General features: G+C 46.3%; 1 protein-coding gene across 1 annotated transcript; it reads left to right on the top strand.

Annotated features, from left to right (window-relative positions):
* The first annotated feature begins 228 nt into the window (after positions 1 to 228).
* Positions 229 to 18,888, top strand: LOC113451719 (dehydrogenase/reductase SDR family member 13-like). The gene is made up of 5 exons (XM_087924291.1): positions 229 to 424; positions 7,581 to 7,699; positions 12,528 to 12,651; positions 13,519 to 13,830; positions 14,572 to 18,888. The coding sequence occupies exons 1-5, from the start codon at positions 298 to 300 to the stop codon at positions 14,829 to 14,831; spliced, it is 942 nt and encodes a 313-aa protein (XP_087780417.1). The 5' UTR covers positions 229 to 297; the 3' UTR covers positions 14,832 to 18,888.
* The last annotated feature ends 2,513 nt before the right edge of the window (positions 18,889 to 21,401 follow it).

Below are 21,401 nucleotides of genomic sequence, written 5' to 3' on the forward strand. Positions count from 1 at the left end.
CCTTCCTGCCTTCCTGCCTTCCATCTCTCCCTCTTTTCTTCCTCCCTCCTTCCCTCTTTTCTTCCTTCCCTCTTTCCTTCCTTCCTCTCTTCCGTCCCGCCCTCCCTCTCATTCCCACCTCCTCCCTCCCTCCCTCCCTTCCCTCCTTCCGCGCCCCAGAGGGGATGCGGGGAGGGCGAGAGGCCGGCAGATCTGCGGGGGACCATGCCTCTCCCAGGCGGGAGGCGGGAGGCGGGGCGACCCCTCCCGGCATAAGGGAAGCGCTGCGGGCTGCGGGGCCAGACCGGGGATCGGGCCATGGAGGCGGCGGCGGCGGCGGGGGCGCTGCTGCTGGGGCTCTGCGCGCTCCTTTACTACAAACTCGGGGCGGCCACCCGGTGCCGGAACGCGGTCAGCCTGCGAGGCAAGACGGTGCTCATCACAGGTCAGCTGGGGTGTGTGTCTTTCTTTCTTTCTTTCTTTCTTTCTTTCTTTCTTTCTTTCTTTCTTTCTTTCTTTCTTTCTTTCTTCCTTCCTTTCTCTTTTTCCTCTTTCTCTCTCTTCCTCTCCCTCCCCTCTCTCTTTCTTTTTCTTTCTTTCTCTTTTTCCTCTTTCTCTCTCTCTCTCTTTCTCTCCCTCCCTCTCTCGCTCCCCCCGCCAACTTCAAAGGCTCCGCGGAGGACCGAACTCGCGGGGGCCAAAAGCGCAGCGCCGCGTCCGAGGGAGACGCGAGTCAACGCTAAAGCGGGTTTGTCCGCGGAGATGCCGCCAACCCAGGTCCGGCTTGACCCAAAGGCGCTTGAGCCACAACCCAAGAAGTCCAGCCAGAAAAAGCCCCGTGGGAAGAAAGCGGGGCAGAACCGAACCGGGAGGCTCCGCGGATGCCAGCCGTCCCCGGGGCTGCCTCGGACCCCCGGCCGGGAAGAAAGGACGGGGAGCGGAAGAGCAGCGGGGGGATTCTGGGCTGGGCTGGGCCAGGGAAGGGCGAACAGAAGGACAGAGGTGGGTGGGACCTTGAAGGTCATCCAGTCCAACCCACCTGCTCCCGGAGGAGACCCTATACCAGGGGCGTCCAACCTTGGGAACCCAACCAGGCAGCTATGGGGAATTCTGGGAGTTGAAGTCCACAAGTGTTAAAGGTCCCCAGTTGGAATCTCTCACCCTTCCAGGCAAATGGCATCCAATCTTTTCTGCAAAGCCTCCAGCAATGGAGCCCCCACAACCTCTGGTTGCCAGCAGTTCCACTGGCCAGTTGTTTTCACTTTCTCCTTAGCTCCAGGTTGCTCCTCTCCTTGATGGGGTCTCCATCCGTTGCTCCTTGTCTTTGGGGCAGCCCCTCAGATACTGGACCTTCGCTAGCATAGCGCCCCGATTCCTGCCGGTTCTTTGGCACAGGAGGCGGCTGCAAGCCGGCTTTTCGGGCTGCCTGGGGCTCGTTTTCCGTGGGGGTCCGGGGTCACTTCTCTTCGTCCCTGGCTTCGGCTTTGGGTGCCCCACGGGCTGTAGTCGTGCCCCCCCCGTCCCCCCAGGCTGGAGAGAAGCTTCTTGCATTGGAGCCCTTTATTGCTTAACTTGTGAAGTGGGAAACAAGCAACTCCCTTCCCATTAAAAGGCCAACATCCAATGAGGAAGTGGAGGAATTGATAAACAAACCCCTGGCTTAAAAACGGATGTAAACGGATGTAACGAAGAGAACTCTGGTTTCCCAGGGTTCTGGCAAGGGGGACGCAGGAACAGGTAAGTATTAACTTGGCTTTGTTTAGGTCCTGCTAAGTATCTCTATTTGTCCTCCGATCAGACTGAGAAAGGAGGATTAGTTAGTTTCTCTCATCCATGCTTTCATGATTGGCCTTCAAATTGTTTTGCAACTTGTGTTAGTAAACAGACATCCTGCAGAGCCAGGGGTGGGAGACCTGCGCCATCTTCTGGTCTGACGAAGCATTGCATCCCTTTTTTTAAAAATGCCTTTTATTTTTTAATTTATTAAACTGATTTGCCACCCATCTTGCTACAAAGTGGCTCTTTCAAAGTCCACAAGTGTGGTAATATATTTTATTCTGTGGGTCCTTGTATAGCTTTGCATAGATCTAGGGACTAAAAAATGCCCCTGGTGGGGGGGCATTTCCGCCTGCTATGGGTGTTTTTGTCCTGTTAGGACCTGCGAAGCTTAGAGGACCAGATAAATTGGTGAAAGGTCATAGTACATAGCTGAGCCATTCCCATGGGAATTTCCGCAGATGTATATTCTCATCCTGTTTATTCTCATCCTATATATCCTGTGGAGATAACATCCTGTTGAGGTCACTTGTTTTCTGTATATGCATTTTGTTCTCAATAAAAGCTGGTACCTGGGTCTACTCGGGGCTGGCAATTGCTCAGACGTTTCCCTGCGTCTCTCATTTCAATTGTCAGACCACCACAAGTGGTGACCCGACGTGATAGCTTTGAAAAGCTATACGTTCCGACGTGATAGTTTGGAAGGCTATACGTTTGCGGCGTGATAGCTTGAAAGCTATACGTTTCCTGCATCCTATACTCATCGTCGCGGACGTCGACTGGGCCCTCATCTTCTTTGCTGGACGGAGATAGATTCTTTTCGTGAGTATGGGGGGAGGTCTCTCGAAAGCTCAGACAAAGCATCTCAGGGAAATGAGAGAGATCGCTGGGAATAGGTTTAAGTTTGGAGTTCATAGTAGAGGACATGAAGTAGGAAAGAAAGAAATTGAGGACTTATTACAGTATGTTTGGAAACATATTCCGTGTTATCCAGAGGGAGGTAGTATTAAAGTAGAGTGCTGGAGAAAGATAGGGAAATTTTTGCATGAGGAGCCTCGTGCCCCTTCTTCAATTTTGTTAACCTGGAGGGTGGTTATGGATGCATTAGCTAGTCATGAACAACCACTCCTAGCACCCCCCGAAGGTTTGCCGCCTTACCATGCGGTACGTTTATTGCCACCGACAGCACCTCCAGATAAATCCAGAGGACTGTCAGGCACTGAAAATACTTTGTCAGAAGATAAGAGTTTGCCTTTAAGAATTCAAGTAGATGCAGTTACTGCAGCTATTCAGGAAGCAACAAATAGAAGGGAATTATCAGGAGATGATTTGGTAGAATTTGGAGTGGAGATTCAACTTAATCCAGTAGAAATTGGTGTAGATGCTGCTTTAAATCAACAGAGAGATAGAATGCCTGAGGAGGGGTTCGTTCTTCTCCCACAGTTAAATTTACAAGCCGTGGGGGCTCTCCCTGACGGCGAAGGTGGTGAGAAGACCCTTACTAACATCAAACAAGGGAACAATGAACCCTATGAAAATTTCATTAGCAGATTGAAAGTGGCTATTGAAAGGCAAATTGACAATCAATTTGCCCGGAATGAATTGCTTTTGAAGTTAGCGGTAGATCAGGCTAATGTAGATCGCAGAAAGATCCTTAATCCACTTATTGCGAGTGGAAAGCGAGAGATCACAGATTTGATAAACGCATGTAGGAAGGTGGGGAGTCAGACTTTTAACATGGAAACTTTAACTCTGGCTCTGCAGGCAGGAAATGCTAAAAAAGAAACTTTTTTCAATTGTGGGAAGCCTGGACATTTTAAAGCGCAATGTCGGGCTCCTGGGGGGGGGTCAAAGTCAGCAAAATGAGAGATCAATGGGACAGGATGTGACCTAAATCAGTAATCAGTATATCAGATGCTCCTACAGTCTTTACTGATGGAGGGAAAGTTTTTGGTGCTTGTGTTTGGAAAGATAAATTTGGAATTTGGCATACAAAAGTGACATCAGAGCAGAAGTCTGCCCAGCAGGCAGAACTTGCTGCTGTAGTTTTGGCTTTTCAAAATTTTCAAAATCAGGATTTTAATCTAATAGTGGATTCTTTGCACGTATATAATTTGTTACCCTTTGTAGCAGGTTCTTATTTGTCTCCTGGAATATCACCCAATATTCTACGTTTGCTTTTGTTGTTGGAAGGATGTTTGGAGCAGCGTGTGAATGTGTGTTTTGTTGCCCATATCCGTAGCCATAGTAAATTACCTGGAATTTTATCACAAGGCAATGCCAAAGCTGACAGTGCTGTAACTTCAGTTCTCACTGTCCAGCCATGGGACAGCCATAGTTATTTTCATCAAAATGCTAAAGCATTGGCACATCAATTTAAGCTTACTGCTGCAGAAGCTGCTGCCATAATTCAACAATGTCCAACTTGTTCAAAACAGGGCACGGCTATTCCTATGGGAGTCAACCCCAGGGGGTTGAAACCTTCAATGATTTGGCAAATGGATGTTACTCAGTATCCATCATTTGCACCTTGGAAGTATATACATGTGACTGTGGATACTTACTCAGGATTTCTAATGGCTACTCCTCAAAGAGGTGAAGCAGTTAAACATGTCATCAATCATTGCATTAAGACATTTTCAGTTGCTGGTACGCCTCAAACTCTAAAAACAGACAATGGTGCAGCTTATCGGAGCACAGTCTTTGATCAGTTTTGCAAACAGTGGTCCGTGGAACATAAATTTGGAATTCCATACAATTCCACAGGACAGGCTATTGTAGAGCGTTATAATGGCACACTCAAGAACATGTTAGCTAAATTAAATAAAAAAGGAGGGAAGCTCCTGGGGCTTCCGGCAATTCAAGATCATTTAAATCTAGCCTTGTATACTTTAAATTTTTTAAATTTGTCTGGTAACCTCCCTGCGAGTGCGGCCAGCAGGCATTTTTCTTCTCCTTCTACAGATGCAGTGAGGCCTCGAGTGTTGGTGCGATTCCTTCCGGATCCGGCATGGGTTCCCGCTGAGCTGATTACGTGGGGACGTGGTTATGCAGCAGTAGAACATCTTGGTCAAATTCGTTGGGTTCCTGGTCGATGTATTCGGCCTGATCATTCACAGGCGTCTTCGCAGGTGCCAGTGAGGGAGGTTCCTGATTCTCAGGATGGCGTTTCCGTGGTTCCTGATTCTCTTGATGCCGGCAATCCAGGCGTGGCGCTGTGAAGGCTGGGAAAAGATGACTGCTTATCTGAGGTTATCAACTTGTATGCAGCAGGTTCCTTTGGGGAATCGGACTAAATTGATCTGCAAACAGCGGCATCCTTTGATTTTTCCAGCATATTGGTCCTGGCATAAGGGTCAAGACATTCTTTACTCGGGACCTGATAAGGATATTATATCTTCAGCCTGTGCTACAACTCTGATTCTGTTTAATGTTTCTGTTTCAGACTATGGACAGTATTGGTGTCAATTGGAGTTGCCTAAGTTATCTTATACAGACTCTCTTCCCATTCGTCTTATGCCTCCACGGACTCTAATACGGAGGCGGAGAGCTGCTATTATCTCAAAAACTAGAGACCTTGGTGATAATATATGTAAAGAAAATTCCTACATCAAGGACATTCGGATGGCAGCTAAGGGTTTAAATGTAACTAATTGTTGGCTTTGTATGCATGTGCCTGGGTCTGGGAAAGGTGGAGTTTTGTTACATGGTGTTCCTTTGAATGAGCAAAACAGTGCTAATTTAGATTATAATGATTTTAAACATTGGCTTGACTGGGGCCCGGACCCTGAAGAGTGGAATCAAACATTGTTCACAACAAAGGTAGCTTTCACTACCAAAGCATCGGTTTGTTATTACCGCCCCCCTGTAGGGACTCAATCTATTTTGCTGGGAAATACTACGCTCTGTAAGAAGGTGATTCCTTTGGAAGGAGGATGTATGTCTTGTGTTGCCAGGGATAATACGGTGGATGGATGTAATGGGGTGATTCGGACATCATCCTCCTTGGACAAAGCGTTTAGGACTAAATTGGATTGTTGCATTAATCAGACAGTTACAAGCAGAACGGATATTCAACATGGGGCATATGTTCTCTGTACTTGGATGTGGTTAATGTGGAGTTGGGAAAGTGAGGCCTCCGATAATACCTATCATAAGCATTTAAAATACTTTCCTCTTCCGGATGGGTTATGGTTGCTATGTGGGGATACTGCTTATCAACAATGGCCAAAGGATTGGTCTGGGGTGTGTACGATTGGGCATGTCATCCCAGTAATATATAAGTTAGACCAACTGCCCAAGGCCCGGATTCGTAACAGGAGGGAGGTGGATTCGGGTCTCACCACGGGAGGGTGGTGGTTAACTCAACTTTCCAGGGCGGCATTACCACCTTTGGGGGTGGCTATGAACTATCGGGATCTGCATATTTTAAATAATTTCACTGTTGCTATGTTTAATAATACTGTTAAGAGCATTAAGATGTTAAATGAAGAAGTGTCTGAAATTCGCCAAATTACTTTACAAAATCGTTATGCTTTAGACATAATATTAGCTGCCAAAGGAGGAGTTTGTGCTTTAATTCATTCACATTGTTGTATTTTTATACATAATTATGAGCCTAACATTACAAAAACTGTTCATGATATGGAAGACCGCATAGCTGAACACGAAGCAGGAAAAGATGGCTTTGATAAGTCACCTTGGGCTTTGCTATGGGATTGGCTTCCTGACAGCTCATGGTTACGTTCATTGCTTCAATTAGTTGTGACAATTGTTATTATACTTATTATGTTATGTTGCTGTATTCAATGTATTCCTAATCTATTTCAAATGTGTGCCTCAGCTTTAAGTGTACGAAACCAAGTTGCAAGGGAACTGTGTATTATGCCACTAAAGCACCCCCTATCTTTGAATAAATAAAAAAGGAGGGAATGTGGTAATATATTTTATTCTGTGGGTCCTTGTATAGCTTTGCATACATCTAGGGACTAAAAAATGCCCCTGGTGGGGGGGCATTTCCGCCTGCTATGGGTGTTTTTGTCCTGTTAGGACCTGCGAAGCTTAGAGGACCAGATAAATCGGTGAAAGGTCATAGTACATAGCTGAGCCATTCCCATGGGAATTTCCGCAGATGTATATTCTCATCCTGTTTATTCTCATCCTATATATCCTGTGGAGATAACATCCTGTTGAGGTCACTTGTTTTCTGTATATGCATTTTGTTCTCAATAAAAGCTGGTACCTGGGTCTACTCGGGGCTGGCAATTGCTCAGACGTTTCCCTGCGTCTCTCATTTCAATTGTCAGACCACCACACACAAGGACTTAAGGCATCTCAGCCAGGAATGCTGATCTGTACTTCAAACATCCCACGGATTGTTGTGTGCCAGAAGTGGATAAAACCTCACAACAGGAAAAAAAAAGTCAGAAGCTGTGAATATATTTGAAATATTGGAACCCCGTGGAAAAAAAAAATCAGTTCTGTTGTACCTTCAAATAGTCACTAAATGAATGGCTGTAAATCGAGGACTACTTGTTTTATACCTGAATAACTTAAAATTCTTTATTGATGTAAGGCTGTACTGAAACAAATCATGCCCTGAGCCAGGATTTCTCTATTTGTGCAACCTTAAGGTGTTGCATTCTTTTAATTCTGGGAGTTGAAGTCCACCCCTCTGAAAGTTTCCAAGGTTGAGAAATATTGCCAAACAAATGCTACACTGTGTGACAACCACAAAATCTGCGATCACACAAATGCAGACCTGGCTCCTGGATCCCCATAGATGCCGGGAGATCTCAGTGAATCATTTCTCTGGCTTTTCCTAGGTGGAAATTCTGGGATCGGGAAGGCCACAGCGGTGGATCTGGCCCGGAGAGGCGCCCGTGTCATTCTGGCATGTCGCGACAAAGCGAGAGGAGAATCGGCCGTGTACGACATCCAACGGGTAAGCAAGGCCAGGCCTTTCTTCAGTTGTTTTGCATCCAGGTGTTTTCCTGATGATTTTTATTCATTTATTTAGCATATGGCATCTAAAGAGATCATACGATCTTGGGTATGCAACCCGGATAAAACATACTATATGTACAAATGCACATGTAAGTTTTAATGAAGCGTCAACAAGTCTATCAAATCAGTGGACAGTACAATAGGTGAGATAAAATATTAAGTTATTGTGAAACCATGACAAAATCGCCATAATAGGGTGCTATAAAGTCAGAATGGGATAGATGTTATACAGGTAATCCTCATCTTATAGCAGTTCATTTAGTGACTCTTCAAAGTTTGAAGGCACTTATGTCCGTTTTTCATATTTATGACCATTGCAGCATCTCAAATGGTCTCAGCATCAAAATTCAGATGCTGGGCAACTGACTCACATTTATGACGGTTTCAGTATCCTGGGGTCATGCAGTCTCCTTTTATGACCTGTGACAAACAGAGTCAATGAGGAAGCTAGATTCACTTAGCAACCATGTTATTCACTAAACTGCAATGATTCAGTTAACAACTGTGGAAAGAAAGGTCGTAAAATGGGGCAAGACTCACTTAACAGCTGCCTCCCTTAGCAACAGAGGTTTTGGGCACAATTATTGGTATAATTCAAAGACTACCTGTATATATATATATATAAAATAGGTGACAATACAATAGACAAGATAAAATATTAGAGAAAAACCATAATGAAATCCTTCCGAAGCGGGTATAATGAGGACCCAGATTGTTGGGGGCTGACTCTGTAAACCGCTTAGAGGGCTGTTAAGCACTGTGAAGCGGCATATAAGGGCTATTGCTGTAATATGACGCCATAGAATCACAATGGGATAGATATGATAATTTGATATCTAAGGGAAGCTGACCGTCTAACTGCATCCGTTATGGCGTGATGAGCTCATCTCAGCTGCCTTGAAGTTTCCTAAGGAGACATTCTTGGACTATATGTGTTATTGTGGGTTCCTGTCGAGGAATTGCACAGCAGCTACCCAGATAAAGTCAGAGCCACTAACACAAAATTTTATGTTTATGTGTGTGGATAGATAGATAGGTACATAGGTAGGTAGAGATAGATAGATGGATGGATGGATGGATAGATAGATAGATAGATAGATAGATAGAGTGTGTGTGTGTGTGTGTGTGGATAGACAAGATACAGATGAAAGAGAAAGATGATTAATAGGCAGGTAATTAGATGATAGATGAAAGAGAAAGGTGATTGATAAATATATGGATGATAGATAGATAGATAGATAGATAGATAGATAGATAGATAGATAGATAGAAGAGATAGATAGATAGATAGATAGATAGATAGATAGATAGATAGATAGATAGATAGATAGATAGATAGATAGATATAGGTGAAAGAAAGATGGTAGATAGGTAGGTAGGTATATGATAAATGAAAGGTGATTGATAAATATATAGAAGATAGATATGAAAGAGAAAGATGATTGATAGATATATGGATGAAAGAGAAGGATGATATAGATAGATAGATAGATAGATAGATAGATAGATAGATAGATAGATAGATAGATAGATAGATAGATAGATAGATAGATAGATAGATAGATAGATAGATAGATAGAGATAGATAAGCAGGGATAGATAGATAGATCGATAGATAGATAGAGAAAGAGATAGATAGATTGATAGATAGATAGATAGATAGATAGATAGATAGATAGATAGATAGAGAGAGAGAGAGAGAGAGATAGCCTTCCTGTGGGACAAAGAAAACAAGCTGTATCTATACTTTTATAGACATAAAATAAGAAATGTGCTGATACAATCATGGAAACAAATAAAGAATAAGTATTATTTGAAAATTCCAAACTGGGTATCTCCCTTGGAAGCAGTAATTCACCCCAGTATAATGGAGGTTAAGAAAACAGCTAGGTATAGGGAAATTCTAGATGACCAAGGGAACTTAAGGAGCAGACAGAAATTGGAAGAGCAGGGAATAAAACTGGATTGGTGGACCTATATGCAAATTCAAACAAGATATAAAAATAATCAAGAAAATTTAGAGTGTGTGAAAATGGATAAATTAACTATGGCATTAAAAGGGAAAACAGACACAGAATAGAACGCAGTATGGGAAACATGGTTTATTTGGATAGATAACAGATATAAAAGTAGAAAATGTAAATAATGTATATAATAAATAAGAGGGTATGAAAGCATTATGCATTGTAAGTTTGATAGGACACATAAATGTATATATAATGTCACAGCACTGTTTAATAACGATTGGTGTCATGTATAAATGGGAAAAATTATTTAAAAGATAGATAGATGGGTATGTATTCATAACTATGTTTTTATTTATGCCTATTACCTTGTAAGCAACTGACAAACCAAATAAAATAAATAAAATAGATAGATAGATAGATAGATAGATAGATAGATAGATAGATAGATAGATAGATAATGGATGGATAGATGATAGATAGCTAGAGAGAGAGAGAGAGAGAGAGAGAGAGAGAGAGATGGAAGAGAATCGATGGCTGGGTGGAAGGATGGAAAGATGAGAAAGATGATTGATCGATAGTTATATGGGTGATAAATAGATTCATACCTACCTACCAGTAATTCAAGTTTACATCAGTCTTTGCCATCATCCAGAAAGAAAGAATGCAAGATAGTCAGCAGCACAGGAACGTCGTGAGGTAAATATCAGCAGCATACAGAGCCCACAGGAGAAAAAGGCGGGAAAAAAGGGAAACTCCCCCTTTACACCCACGGCAACCAATCATAGCGCAGATTACCTCACGCAGGAGCTACCACTCTCCCAACCAATCAACTGCAACTGTACAGTTTACCCTTCCAGCTACTCTATTCAATGTCCTATCAGTTCTGAGGCACCCGAGTCGCATTGTGGGACTCTCGGCCATTCCCCACTTAAAGAGCTTTGCCTTGTCATGACCTGGCCTGGTTCTATTCAGGGGGCGCCGTGTTTTTCAGGGAAGTCGCGTTCCTGGCAGTGGTTTTCTTGGATCAAGGGTCAGGGAACAGCACAGCAAATGTCCAAATGAGATCAGAGACACTGATACAAACTTGTACTTTTATATAAATACATATATTTAACATCTGTGACTACAGCAGACAAGATAGTCAGCAGCACAGGAACGTCATGAGGTAAATATAAACCGCATACAGAGCCCACAAAAGAAAAAGGCGGGAAAAAAGGGAAACTCCCCCTTTACACCCACGGCAACCAATCATAGCGTGGATTGCCTCACGCAGGAGCTACCACTCTCCCAACCAATCAACTGCAACTGTACACTTTACCCTTCCAGCTACTCTCTTCAATGTCTCAACCGTTCTGATGTGCCTCAGCGGCCTTGCCGGACTCTCGGCCGTTCCCCACTCAAAGAGCTTTGCCTTGAATTCTGTCACGGCCTGGCCTGGTTCTATTCAGGGGGCTCCATGTTTTTCAGGGAAGCCGCATTCCTGGCAGTGGTTTTGTTGGATCTGTGTGACCCGTTTGGTTGTGGTTATTAAAAGTTGCCCGTCTCAATCTCCATTCCTCATGTAGACAATAAGAAGGTGATACCTTAGTACAGAACGAGAGAGTTGGAAGGGACCTTGGAGGTCTTCCCAAAGCTGCTTTTTCCGGAGGCAACTGGGCTTTGTTTTTTCTTTGAAGAGATTTTGCTTCCCATACAAGAAGCTTCTTCAGCTCTGACTGGATGGAGGGGAATGGAAGGATTTATACTCCTTGCCGACAGCTGGTCATTTGCACCCTTTGAGAGGGTTGTTGAGGCTACCTGGAGGGTTCTCGGGGTCACCCGAGTGCTGCAAATGGTTCCTGTAGTCTGTAAGTTTTTCCTCTGGAAATATAAATCCTTCCATCCTCCCCTATCCTGTCAGAGCTGAAGAAGCTTCTTGGGTGAGAAGTAAAATGTCTTCAAAAGAAAAAAAAGAAAGTCCAGTTGCCTCCTGAAAAAACAACCAGGGCCTGGATGACAGAGAATCTCTACAGACCTTGGAGGTCTTCTAGTCCAGCAGCCTGCTCAAGTAGGAGATTCTATACTATTTCAGACAAATGGTTGTTCAATCTCTTCTGAAAAACCTCCATTCAAAATGTCCTGTGACAAGCCGTTCCACTGGCTCATTGTCCTTGCTGCCAGGAGATTCCTCCTTATTTCCAGGTTGCTTCTCTCCTTGGTCATTTTCCATCCGTTGTTTCTTGTTTAGAGGTGGGATTCGGCCGGTTCTGACCGGTTGTGGAGAACCGGTAGCGGAAATTTTGAGTAACTGGGAGAACCGGCCAATCCCGCCTGTGGCTGGCCTCTTCCCCATCCTATTCTCTCCTCCCATGGAGTCCCAGCTGATCGGCTGGGTCTCCTTGGGTTGCCCTGCCCAGGAGGACAGAGCTGGAAAGCAGGTTAGTGGGGTGGGGAGAGAAGGGGGATTTTGCAGTAGCCTTCCCCTGCCACGCCCACCAAGCCACACCCACAGAACCGGAAGTTAAAAAAAATTTAATCCCACCACTACGCTGGTTGCTAAGTGCCTGAATTTTGATCATGTGACCTTTGGGGAATGCTGAAGTGGTCGTAAGTGTGAGAACAAGTCGTAAATCCCTTTTTTCAGTAACGTACTAAATGAATGGTTGTAAGTTAACAACTGGCTGTATTGTTTTATTGTGCATCACCCGGAGAGATTGCCGGGAGGTGAGCAGACCTACGCAGAAGGTGAGTAAACCGGGATCTGCCTTTGAAGCCGCACCGGATCCCGAGATTCAGGATTTATCCCGCTCCTTTTTCCAGGAAAGCGGGAACTCGGAGGTGATCCTGATGATCCTGGATCTGGCCAGCCTGAACTCCGTGCGAGCTTTTGCGCAGACCTTCTTAGCGTCGGAGCCCCGTCTGGACATCCTCATCAACAACGCAGGTGGGGCCAGAGCAGACCCTCCCCAGGGTCTCCGGAGGGGGAAGGAAGGGGGGAAGATTGGAGGGGGTGGGATTGTCTGGGATTTCTCTCCCTTTGGGGATTTGGCCAGAACTTGAGAAGCGCCTGTCTCCTATTTGTGGCTGGTTGTTTTTCTTAGATTACTTTTCTCATTCAAGGCGGCAAACAGATCCAACACTCCTTCCTCTTCCTCCTATTTTCCTCTAAACCACAACCCTGCGAGGTGGGTTGGGCTGAGAGAGAGAGAAAGAGCAAGAGAGACTGGCCCTAAGTCGCCTTTCCTGCTTAAGGTGGATCTGGGACTCACCGTCTCCTGGTGATCGAGCCAAAGTCACCCAGCCGGCTTTCAGGCCCGAAGCAAGACTAGAACTCACCGCCTCCTGGTCATTGGCCAGAAATCTCCTAGGTGGCCTTCATGCCTAAAGCAGGATTTGAACTCAAAGCATCCTTAACCATAAAACCAAACTGACTTAGCTGACGTAAAAAGCCTGTTGCCTTAACCGCCAGACCAAACTTCAAAGGTAGCCCTCAACTTATGACCACGATGGAGCCTGCCCGTTACGCATGATGGTTATCAAGCAGGTCCTCCCTGTGACCCCCCCTATGTTTCAAGATCTTTGATGCGATGGTCGTTAAAGCGAACCATTTGTTCACGGCGGAGTGTTTTTTGCTGAAACGTGGAAGAAACTGTGGGGTGGATTTTTTGGACTAAAATGTTGCAAATTGTAAAATGTGGTCACGTGACCGCCCGGGGGAATTTAGCGGTAAGTATCTTTTGGGGTGTCTATTGGCAACTTCGAATGATTATGAAGCCGAGGACGACCTGTAATCCGCTTATTTTTCTGGCAGGGATCTTTCAGGATGGCCAAACCGCCGATGGCTTTGACCTGGCCTTCCAGGTCAACCACTTGAGCCACTTCCTGCTGACCCACCTGCTCCTGGACCGGCTGAAGCGCTGCGCCCCGAGCCGGATCGTAATCCTATCCTCAAGTGCGCACACCTCTGCGAAATTCAATTTTGGGACCTTGAAAAAACCGAACAAGTGGATGATGAAAGGCGCAGAATCGTACTGCAACAGCAAACTAGCCAACATTCTCCACGCCAGAGAGTTGGCCAAGAGGCTGGAAGGAACCAACGTCACCTGCTACGCGGTTCATCCAGGTGAGTGGAAATCCGGCTCCAAGGTCCCCCAGATGGAGCCCCACCCCCCTGGTCCGTCTGGGGCTCCGCCAGGCATTTCTCTCCCACTGGGGGCTCCCTCGACCCCCCTCTGCAGAGCCACCCTGGGAGCTTCCTCCATTGATCTCAGCTGCAGAGGGAGACATCTCCCACCACGCCAAGTCCAGAATCCTAGAATCTTAGGGTGGGAAAGGCCCTTGGAGGTCTTCTAGTCCAACCCGCTGCTCAAGCAGGGATGAGGTTTCCCACAGTCTCTTCTGCCTTTTACGCTCCTTCCTTCCTTCCTTCCTTCCTTCCTTCCTTCCTTCCTTCCTTCCTTCCTTTCCTCTTCCTTCCTCTTCCTTCACCTCCTCAGCCTCCCCTTCTCCTGCTTCTCCTCCTCCTTTTATTCCTCCTCCTCCTCTTCCTCCTCCTCCTCCTTCCCTTTCTCCTCCTCCTCCTCCACTCTGCCCTGTGTCCTCCTTTGCCTCTGTCTCCTCTCCTCCTCCTCCTCCTCCTCCTCCTCCTCCTCCTCCTCCTCCAGGTCTTCTCTTCAAACCCCTCCCTTCTAGCACTGATGATGCTACCTAGTTGAGTAATGAAACGCCTGCAAGAAGCATGTTACCCAAAGAATGCCTTGGTTCACGGTGGGGAACACGTATTGTGTGAACGGTGCATTTGAGATCTCCCCCCACCCCCAACTCCGCTCCATCCCCGGCGTTTTCTCTCTGCCTTTGATTTCAGGAGTTGTTAACACCAAAATTACTCGCTCCCATCCCTGGTGGACACTTTGGTTGGTTTGGATCACGAAGCTGTTCATCCGAAATTGCAAAGCTGGCGCCCAGACCTCCATCTACTGCGCCACCGAGGAGGGCATCGAGAGGCTGAGTGGCCGGTATTTCGTGGACTGCCAACCGAAGGTGCCCAGTCCCCTGGCCTGCGATGACCAGCTGGCCACGAAGCTCTGGGAATTCAGCGAGAGGCTGCTGGGACGGAGCAGCTAAATATTTCCACTTGACATTTGGCCCGTTAATTTTTCTGAGGTGAAGGCAGGAAAAATCACATGGAAAAAACACACTCAAAATCAAACACAAAAGGCGAAATCACATCAGGTACCTGTAGAATTAGCCCAGGGCTGAACGCAGTGGTGGGATTCAGCCGGTTCTCACCTGTTTGCCTGAACTATTAGTTAATTGCTCATCCAGTTTGGAGAACCGGCTAAAAATAAAGTCCAAGAGAGATTCTCCCTCCCTCCCACCCAGCAGAGAGCCAAGAACCACTTAAACAGCTGATACACACTGAATCAAGTCAATAAACATCAGAAACGGGCAGGATTGGGGCAGGGAAACCCATCAATCACCCATCCAGGGATGGGATTAACCTCTTCCTTTCAGGAAGAAGGACAAGATTACAAACATTTTCATTATAAAGAGTATTAAGTCACACTTCTGTGATCGATTGATACTCCCTAGCGTTCCCCAAGACCTTTTATACCTGCTGCAGTGTGGGTTACTTCTTGTTTCTACCTGGGGGAAAAGATACAGGAGGGGACAACGATGCAGCTTAATCATACAGGCCATGAATGGGTGGAATTCTTCCAGTTCAGCCCCGTTTGGCTGAATATCAGCTGGGAGAGAACTGGTTTGCTCCAAAGATCAAGGTATTTCCTTTTTTCCCCCCCGACTATCAGCTGCTTTCCGAAGATCAGCTGTGCTGTGTGATTTAGATTAACGAGAAAGCAGGAAGTCATCGGATTTCTTACTTTCTAGCTAAACTAAATCGTGCGGCACAGCTGATTCCGCCCCCTGGCTGTTGTACTGCTTCGCCCACTGTTTCCCTGAGGCCCAGGAGGCAAAAATGGGAGGCGGGGGGGGGGGGTTGCTGTGCAGCCCCCGCCACCTCAGTTTTGCTCCCAGGAGGCTTCCCTGAGGTCCAGTAGGCAAAAAAACAACAACCCCACATCCACCCAGACACATGACCATCTGGCCAAGCCCACCTAGCCACGCCCACAGAACTGGTAGTAAAAAAAATGTGCATCCCACCCCTAAGCCGTGAATTTCATGCCTGTGTGGTCCAGCCAGCCGTATTGCTCCAGTTTAGAACATAGAGAACGTAGAATAATAGCATTGAAGGGTTAATGGCTTTTGGCAGCATGCCCAGGCTTTCAGTTAGCATGAGCAGCCACTCCTAGTTTCCCTCTTAGCTGCTGGTTTGCTTTGGGGATGACTTTCTTTTTTTAAAAAAAAGGGAAGTGGCTGTTTTCTGCATTGTTTTAGTGGTTCCTGGCACTGTCCCTTTGGGGTGTGTTTCCCTCACTCTTTTTGAAATCCTCCAGGGATGGAGCCCCCATCCCTTCTGAAGACAAGCTGTTCCATTGGTTGATTGGTCTCCCCATTAGGAAATCTCTCCTTAGTCCTGGGTTGCTTCTCTCTTTGGTTAGTTTCCACCCATTGTTTCTTGTTGTGCCGCTTTGGAAAATAGATTGACTCCCTCATTTTTGTAGGAGCCCCTCAAATTTCCTGACAGAATAACTCACCACTGGAACAACTTGCCTCCAGAAGTTGTAAATGCTCCAACCCTGGAAGTTTATAAAGAAGAGATTGGACAACCATCTGTCTCAAGTGGTGTAGGGTTTCCTGCCCAAGCAGGGGGTTGGACTAGAAGACCTCCAAGGTCCCTTCCAACTCTGTTATTCCATTCTATTCTAAATGTTGGAACAGTGCTGTTTTATTGCACTATTTTATTGTGAGTTGGACTAAAGGAGAAATTTCCTGAGACCAATCAAGTTGGCCATGCCCACCCAGTCCTTAGGGCAGAGAACCGGTTGTTAAATTACTTGAATCGCACCGCTGGCTGAATGCTCTCCCCACTGCTTTTCTCTGTATATTACCGGGGTGTCAAACCCAAGGCCCATGGGCCAGAAGAGGCCTGTGATGTGGTCAGATCTGACCCGCAGGGCCGTCCTGGAAACATGTAAGGGGCCAGCCTGCATCACTTTGGCTTGGTCTGCCCACTGCAAAGAGGGTCAGCGTGACTTCGGCCCAGTCTTCCCAATGCGAAGAGGAAGCATGCCAGCAGTTTGGGGAGTGGCATCAAGCTGGCCACGCCCTCCCACCTGACCATGCACCTCCCCCCACACGGTCACCCACAGCCCTGATGGGGCCCTGAATTGAAATTGAGCCTGACGCTCCTGTTCTGTGCCGAGGACTGCATCTCAGAGGATCCCTCCGTTAAAGTACTGAAGTTGGCAGATGATCCAGCGGTCAGTGGCCTCATTCCAGACGGTGATGAATCTGCATTCAGACAGGAGTCCTAGGGGACAATCCCTTAAATAGGAGCCAGCCAGATGCTGTAGCTGCAGCCAAAAAAGCCAATGCAATCCTAGGCTGCATCAACAGAGGGATACAGTCAAGATCAAGGGAGGTACTAATCCCACTCTATGTATCCTTAGTAAGGCCACACCTAGAGTCCTGCATCCAGTTTTGGTCACCACACTATAAAAAAGAGGTTGAGGCTCTAGAAAAAGTGCAGAGAAGAGCAACTGGGATGATGAGGGGACTGGAGACTAAGGCATATGAAGAACGGTTGCAGGAACTGGGCTTGGCTAGTCAGTCAGTCAGTCTATCATTTCTGTCTGTCTGTCTATCTGCCTTGTCTATCGTCTACCTACATATCTACCTACATATCTATATCAACACATCTTTCTCTTTCTTTCTATCTATATCACCTGTGTCTCTATCCATCCATCCATCCATCTACCTATCTAATTCACTCTCTCTCTCTCTGTAACCATCTATCCATCCATCTATCCATCTATCTATCCATCTATCCATCCACCTACCTACTTATCATTCTCTCTAATTCACTCTCTCTCTCTCTGTAACCATCTATCCATCCATCTATCCATCTATCTATCCATCTATCTATCCATCTATCCATCCATCCATCCATCCATCCACCTACCTACTTATCATTCTCTCTAATTCACTCTCTCTATGTATCCATCCATCTATCTATCTATCTATCTATCTATCTATCTATCTATCTATCTATCTATCTATCTATCTATCTATCTATCTATCTATCTATGGGACTGGAGGCTGAAACATACAATGGACGGTTGCAGGAACCGGGCCTGGCTGGTCTAGGGAGGAGAAGGACCAGGGGAGACAGGAGAGCAGTCTTCCAATATTTGAGGGGCTGCCCCAGAGAGGAGGAGGAAGGGGGTCAAGCTATTCTCCAAAGCATCTGAAGACAAGGAGGACTGTGGGGTCGTCTGAGCAAGGCTGGCTGGGGAATTCTGGGAGTTGAAGTCTTAAGGTTGGCACCCCCAAATTTCAGGGCAGACCAAAATGTCCTGTAAGATGCCAGGAGCCACCAAGGGGATTAATCCATAGTGGTGCTGGGAGAGATACCAGATCCTGATATTCCTTTAAGTCCTGTTTTTTTTTCCTTCTTTAACTTCCTTTTGTTCTTCAGTAGAAAATGAGAATTCCTGCCAGTCCAGCAGTCCAGGTGAACACTTTTCAGCCCGCATTGTTAGAATTATTTTACCCTGCATTATTAAACCTTATGAGAGGATGAAGGGAAGATTCTTCCAGAAGGGTTGAGCTGAGCCTGGAAGCCAGATCGCTGGATATGGTGGCCTGGAACAGGGGCAGCTTTGTTCCTGTGGCCTCCGCAAGGAGTCCCGGAAGCCCTAAAGGTGAGAACGTGCTCAGGAAAATATTAAGAGTGTGCAGAAGTGAACAGACTGGTGCTTGCAATTAAGGAGAAAGAGCACACCGAATATTACATGACGTGGGGTTTATTTTATCAATGGTGAAATAACAAAAAAGGAAGTTAGAAAGATTAGCGAAATGAAGAAGACACGTTAAGGGAGATAAGCAAATAGGATTAGTATATTGATGATTATTTTAATATGGTGGAATTAATACTAATGTAATGAATAATGCTATAAGTTTTGATTATTATTTTACAAAGAGATTTGTACCCAGACAACACACTGTTCGATTGAAGATGGGATTATTACATTGAAAAATAAAAATAAAAACTTTAAAAAGAAAAGAGTGCTAGAGGGGAGTGGGGGTTTGCAGGGAGGAGGAGGAGAAGGAAGGAGGGAAGAGAGGGAGGGAGGAGAGAAGGGCGGGCAGGAAGGAGGGAAGGAAAGAAGGAAAGGAAGATGATAGGAATGGGAAGAAAAGAGGGAAGGGAGGAAGGAGAGAAGGCAGGGCGGGAAGGAGGGAAGGAAAGAAGGAAAGGAAGATGGAAGGAATGGGAAGAAAAGAGGGAAGGGAGGAAGGAGAGAAGGCAGGGCGGGAAGGAGGGAAGGAAAGAAGGAAAGGAAGATGGAAGGAATGGGAAGAAAAGAGGGAAGGGAGGAAGGGGAGAAGGGAGGGCAGGAAGGAAGGAAGGAAGGAAGGAAGGAGGAGAGGAACATTCACAATTTCTGGAGGCAAGTCCTTCCACTGGGTAATTGTTCTGTCAGGAAATTTCTCCTCAATTCCAGGTTGCTTCTCTCCTTGGTTAGTTTCCATCCGTTGCTTCTTGTCCTGCCTTCTTCAGGGGCTTTGGAGAACAGCTTGACCCTTCACTTCATTGTGGCAGCCCCCGAGATATTGGAAGACTGCTATCATGTCACCTCTAGTTCTCCTTTCCATAAGACGAGGCATACCCAAGTTCCAGCAACCGTTCTTTATATGTTTTAGCCTCCAGTCTCCTAATCCTCTTAGTTGCTCTTCTCTGCACTCTTTCTACAGTCCCCACATCTTTTTTTTACATCGTGGCAACTAAAACTGGATCCGTGATTCCACAGGGGGTCTTACCAAGGCCTTATAAAGTGGTATTAAAACTTCCCCTGATCTTGATTCAGTCCCTCTGTTAGGGATCCACCCTAGCAGAACCTAGCAGCCTTACATCAATAAAGAAGTTTTAAGTTATTCAGGTGTAATACAAGTAGTCCTCGATTTACAACCATTCCTTTAGTGACCATTTGAAGGTACAACAGAACTAAAAAATTTTTCACAGGGTTCCAATATTTCAAATATATTCACAGCTTCTGACTTTTTTCCCCCCTGTTGTGAGGTTTTATCCACTTCTGGCACACAACAATCCGTGGGATGTTTGAAGTACAGATCAGCATTCCTGGCTGAGATGCCTTGAGTCCTTGTGGACTTTGAAAGGGCCACTTTGTAGCAAGATGGGTGGCAAATAAATTTAATAAATTAAAAAATAAAAAGCATTTTTAAAAAATGGGATGCAGTGCTTCTGTCAGACCAGAAGATGGCGCAGGTCTCCCACCCCCGGCTCTGCAGGATGTCGGTCTATTAACACAAGTTACACAACAATTTGAAGGCCAATCCAGTGATGGGATTCAAAAATTTTTTTACTACTGTTTCTGTAGGCGTGGCAGGGTAAAATCTCCAGTCAAAGGTGGTATTTGCTGGTTCTCCGAACTACTCAAAATTTCCGCTACCGGTTCTCCAGAACTGGTCAGAACCTGCCGAATCCCACCTCTGGGCCAATCCTTGCATTCATACACGGATGAGAGGAACTGTATTATCTCCAAGGTCTTGAAATGGACACCTCACATTAGAACCTTTTAATGGGAAGGGACTGGCTTGCTTCCCACTTCACAAGTTAAGCAATAAAGGGCTCCAATGCAAGAAGCTCCTCTCCAGCCTGGGGGGGGTGGGGCACGACTACAGCCCGTGGGGCACCCAAAGCCTAAGCCAGGGATGAAGAGAAGTGACCCCGGACCCCCACGGAAAACGAGCCCTGGGCAGCCCGAAAAGCCGGCTTGCAGCCGCCTCCTGTGCCAAAGAACCGGCAGGAATTGCGGCCGCTATGCTAGCCAAGGTCCAGTATCTGAGGGGCTGCCCCAAAGATAAGGAGCAACGGATGGAGACCCATCAAGGAGAGGAGCAGCCTGGAGCTAAGGAGAAAGTGAAAACAACTCGCCAGTGGAACTGCTGGCAACCAGAAGTTGTGGGGACTGAGATGAGGGGACTGGAGGATAAAACATATGATGGACGGTTGCAGGAACTGGGCCTGGCTGGTCTAGGGAAGAGAAGGACCAGGAGAGACAGGAGAGCATCTTCCAATATTTGGGGGGCTGCCCCAGGGAGGAGGAAGCGGGGTCAAGCTATTTCCTAAAGCCCCCGAAGGCCAGACAAGGAACAATGGATGGAAACTGAACAAGGAGAGATTCAACCTGGAAATAAGGAGGAATTTTATGACAGGGAGAACCATCAACCCACAGAACAGAGGTTGCCATCGGAACTTCTTGTGGGAGCTTCATCCCTGGAGGCTCTCAAGAAGAGACCGGACTGCCACTAGTCAGACACGTGTAGGGTCTCCTGCATGGGCGGTGGGTGGGTGGGTGGGGGTGTTGGACTAGATCAGGGATATGCAACCTTGGCGGCTTTAAGACTTAGGACTCAACTCCCAGCATTCCTCAGCCAGCTTTGGCTGAGGAATTCTGGGAGTTGAGGTCCACAAGTCTTAAAGCCGCCAAGGTTGGAAACCCCCGGACTAGATGACCTAACAAGGTCCCTTCCAACCGGGTTATCCTC

Source organism: Pseudonaja textilis, chromosome 1 (assembly GCF_049901715.1).
Source record: "Pseudonaja textilis isolate UNSWEBS1 chromosome 1, rPseTex1.2, whole genome shotgun sequence".
Lineage (NCBI taxonomy): Eukaryota > Metazoa > Chordata > Lepidosauria > Squamata > Elapidae > Pseudonaja > Pseudonaja textilis.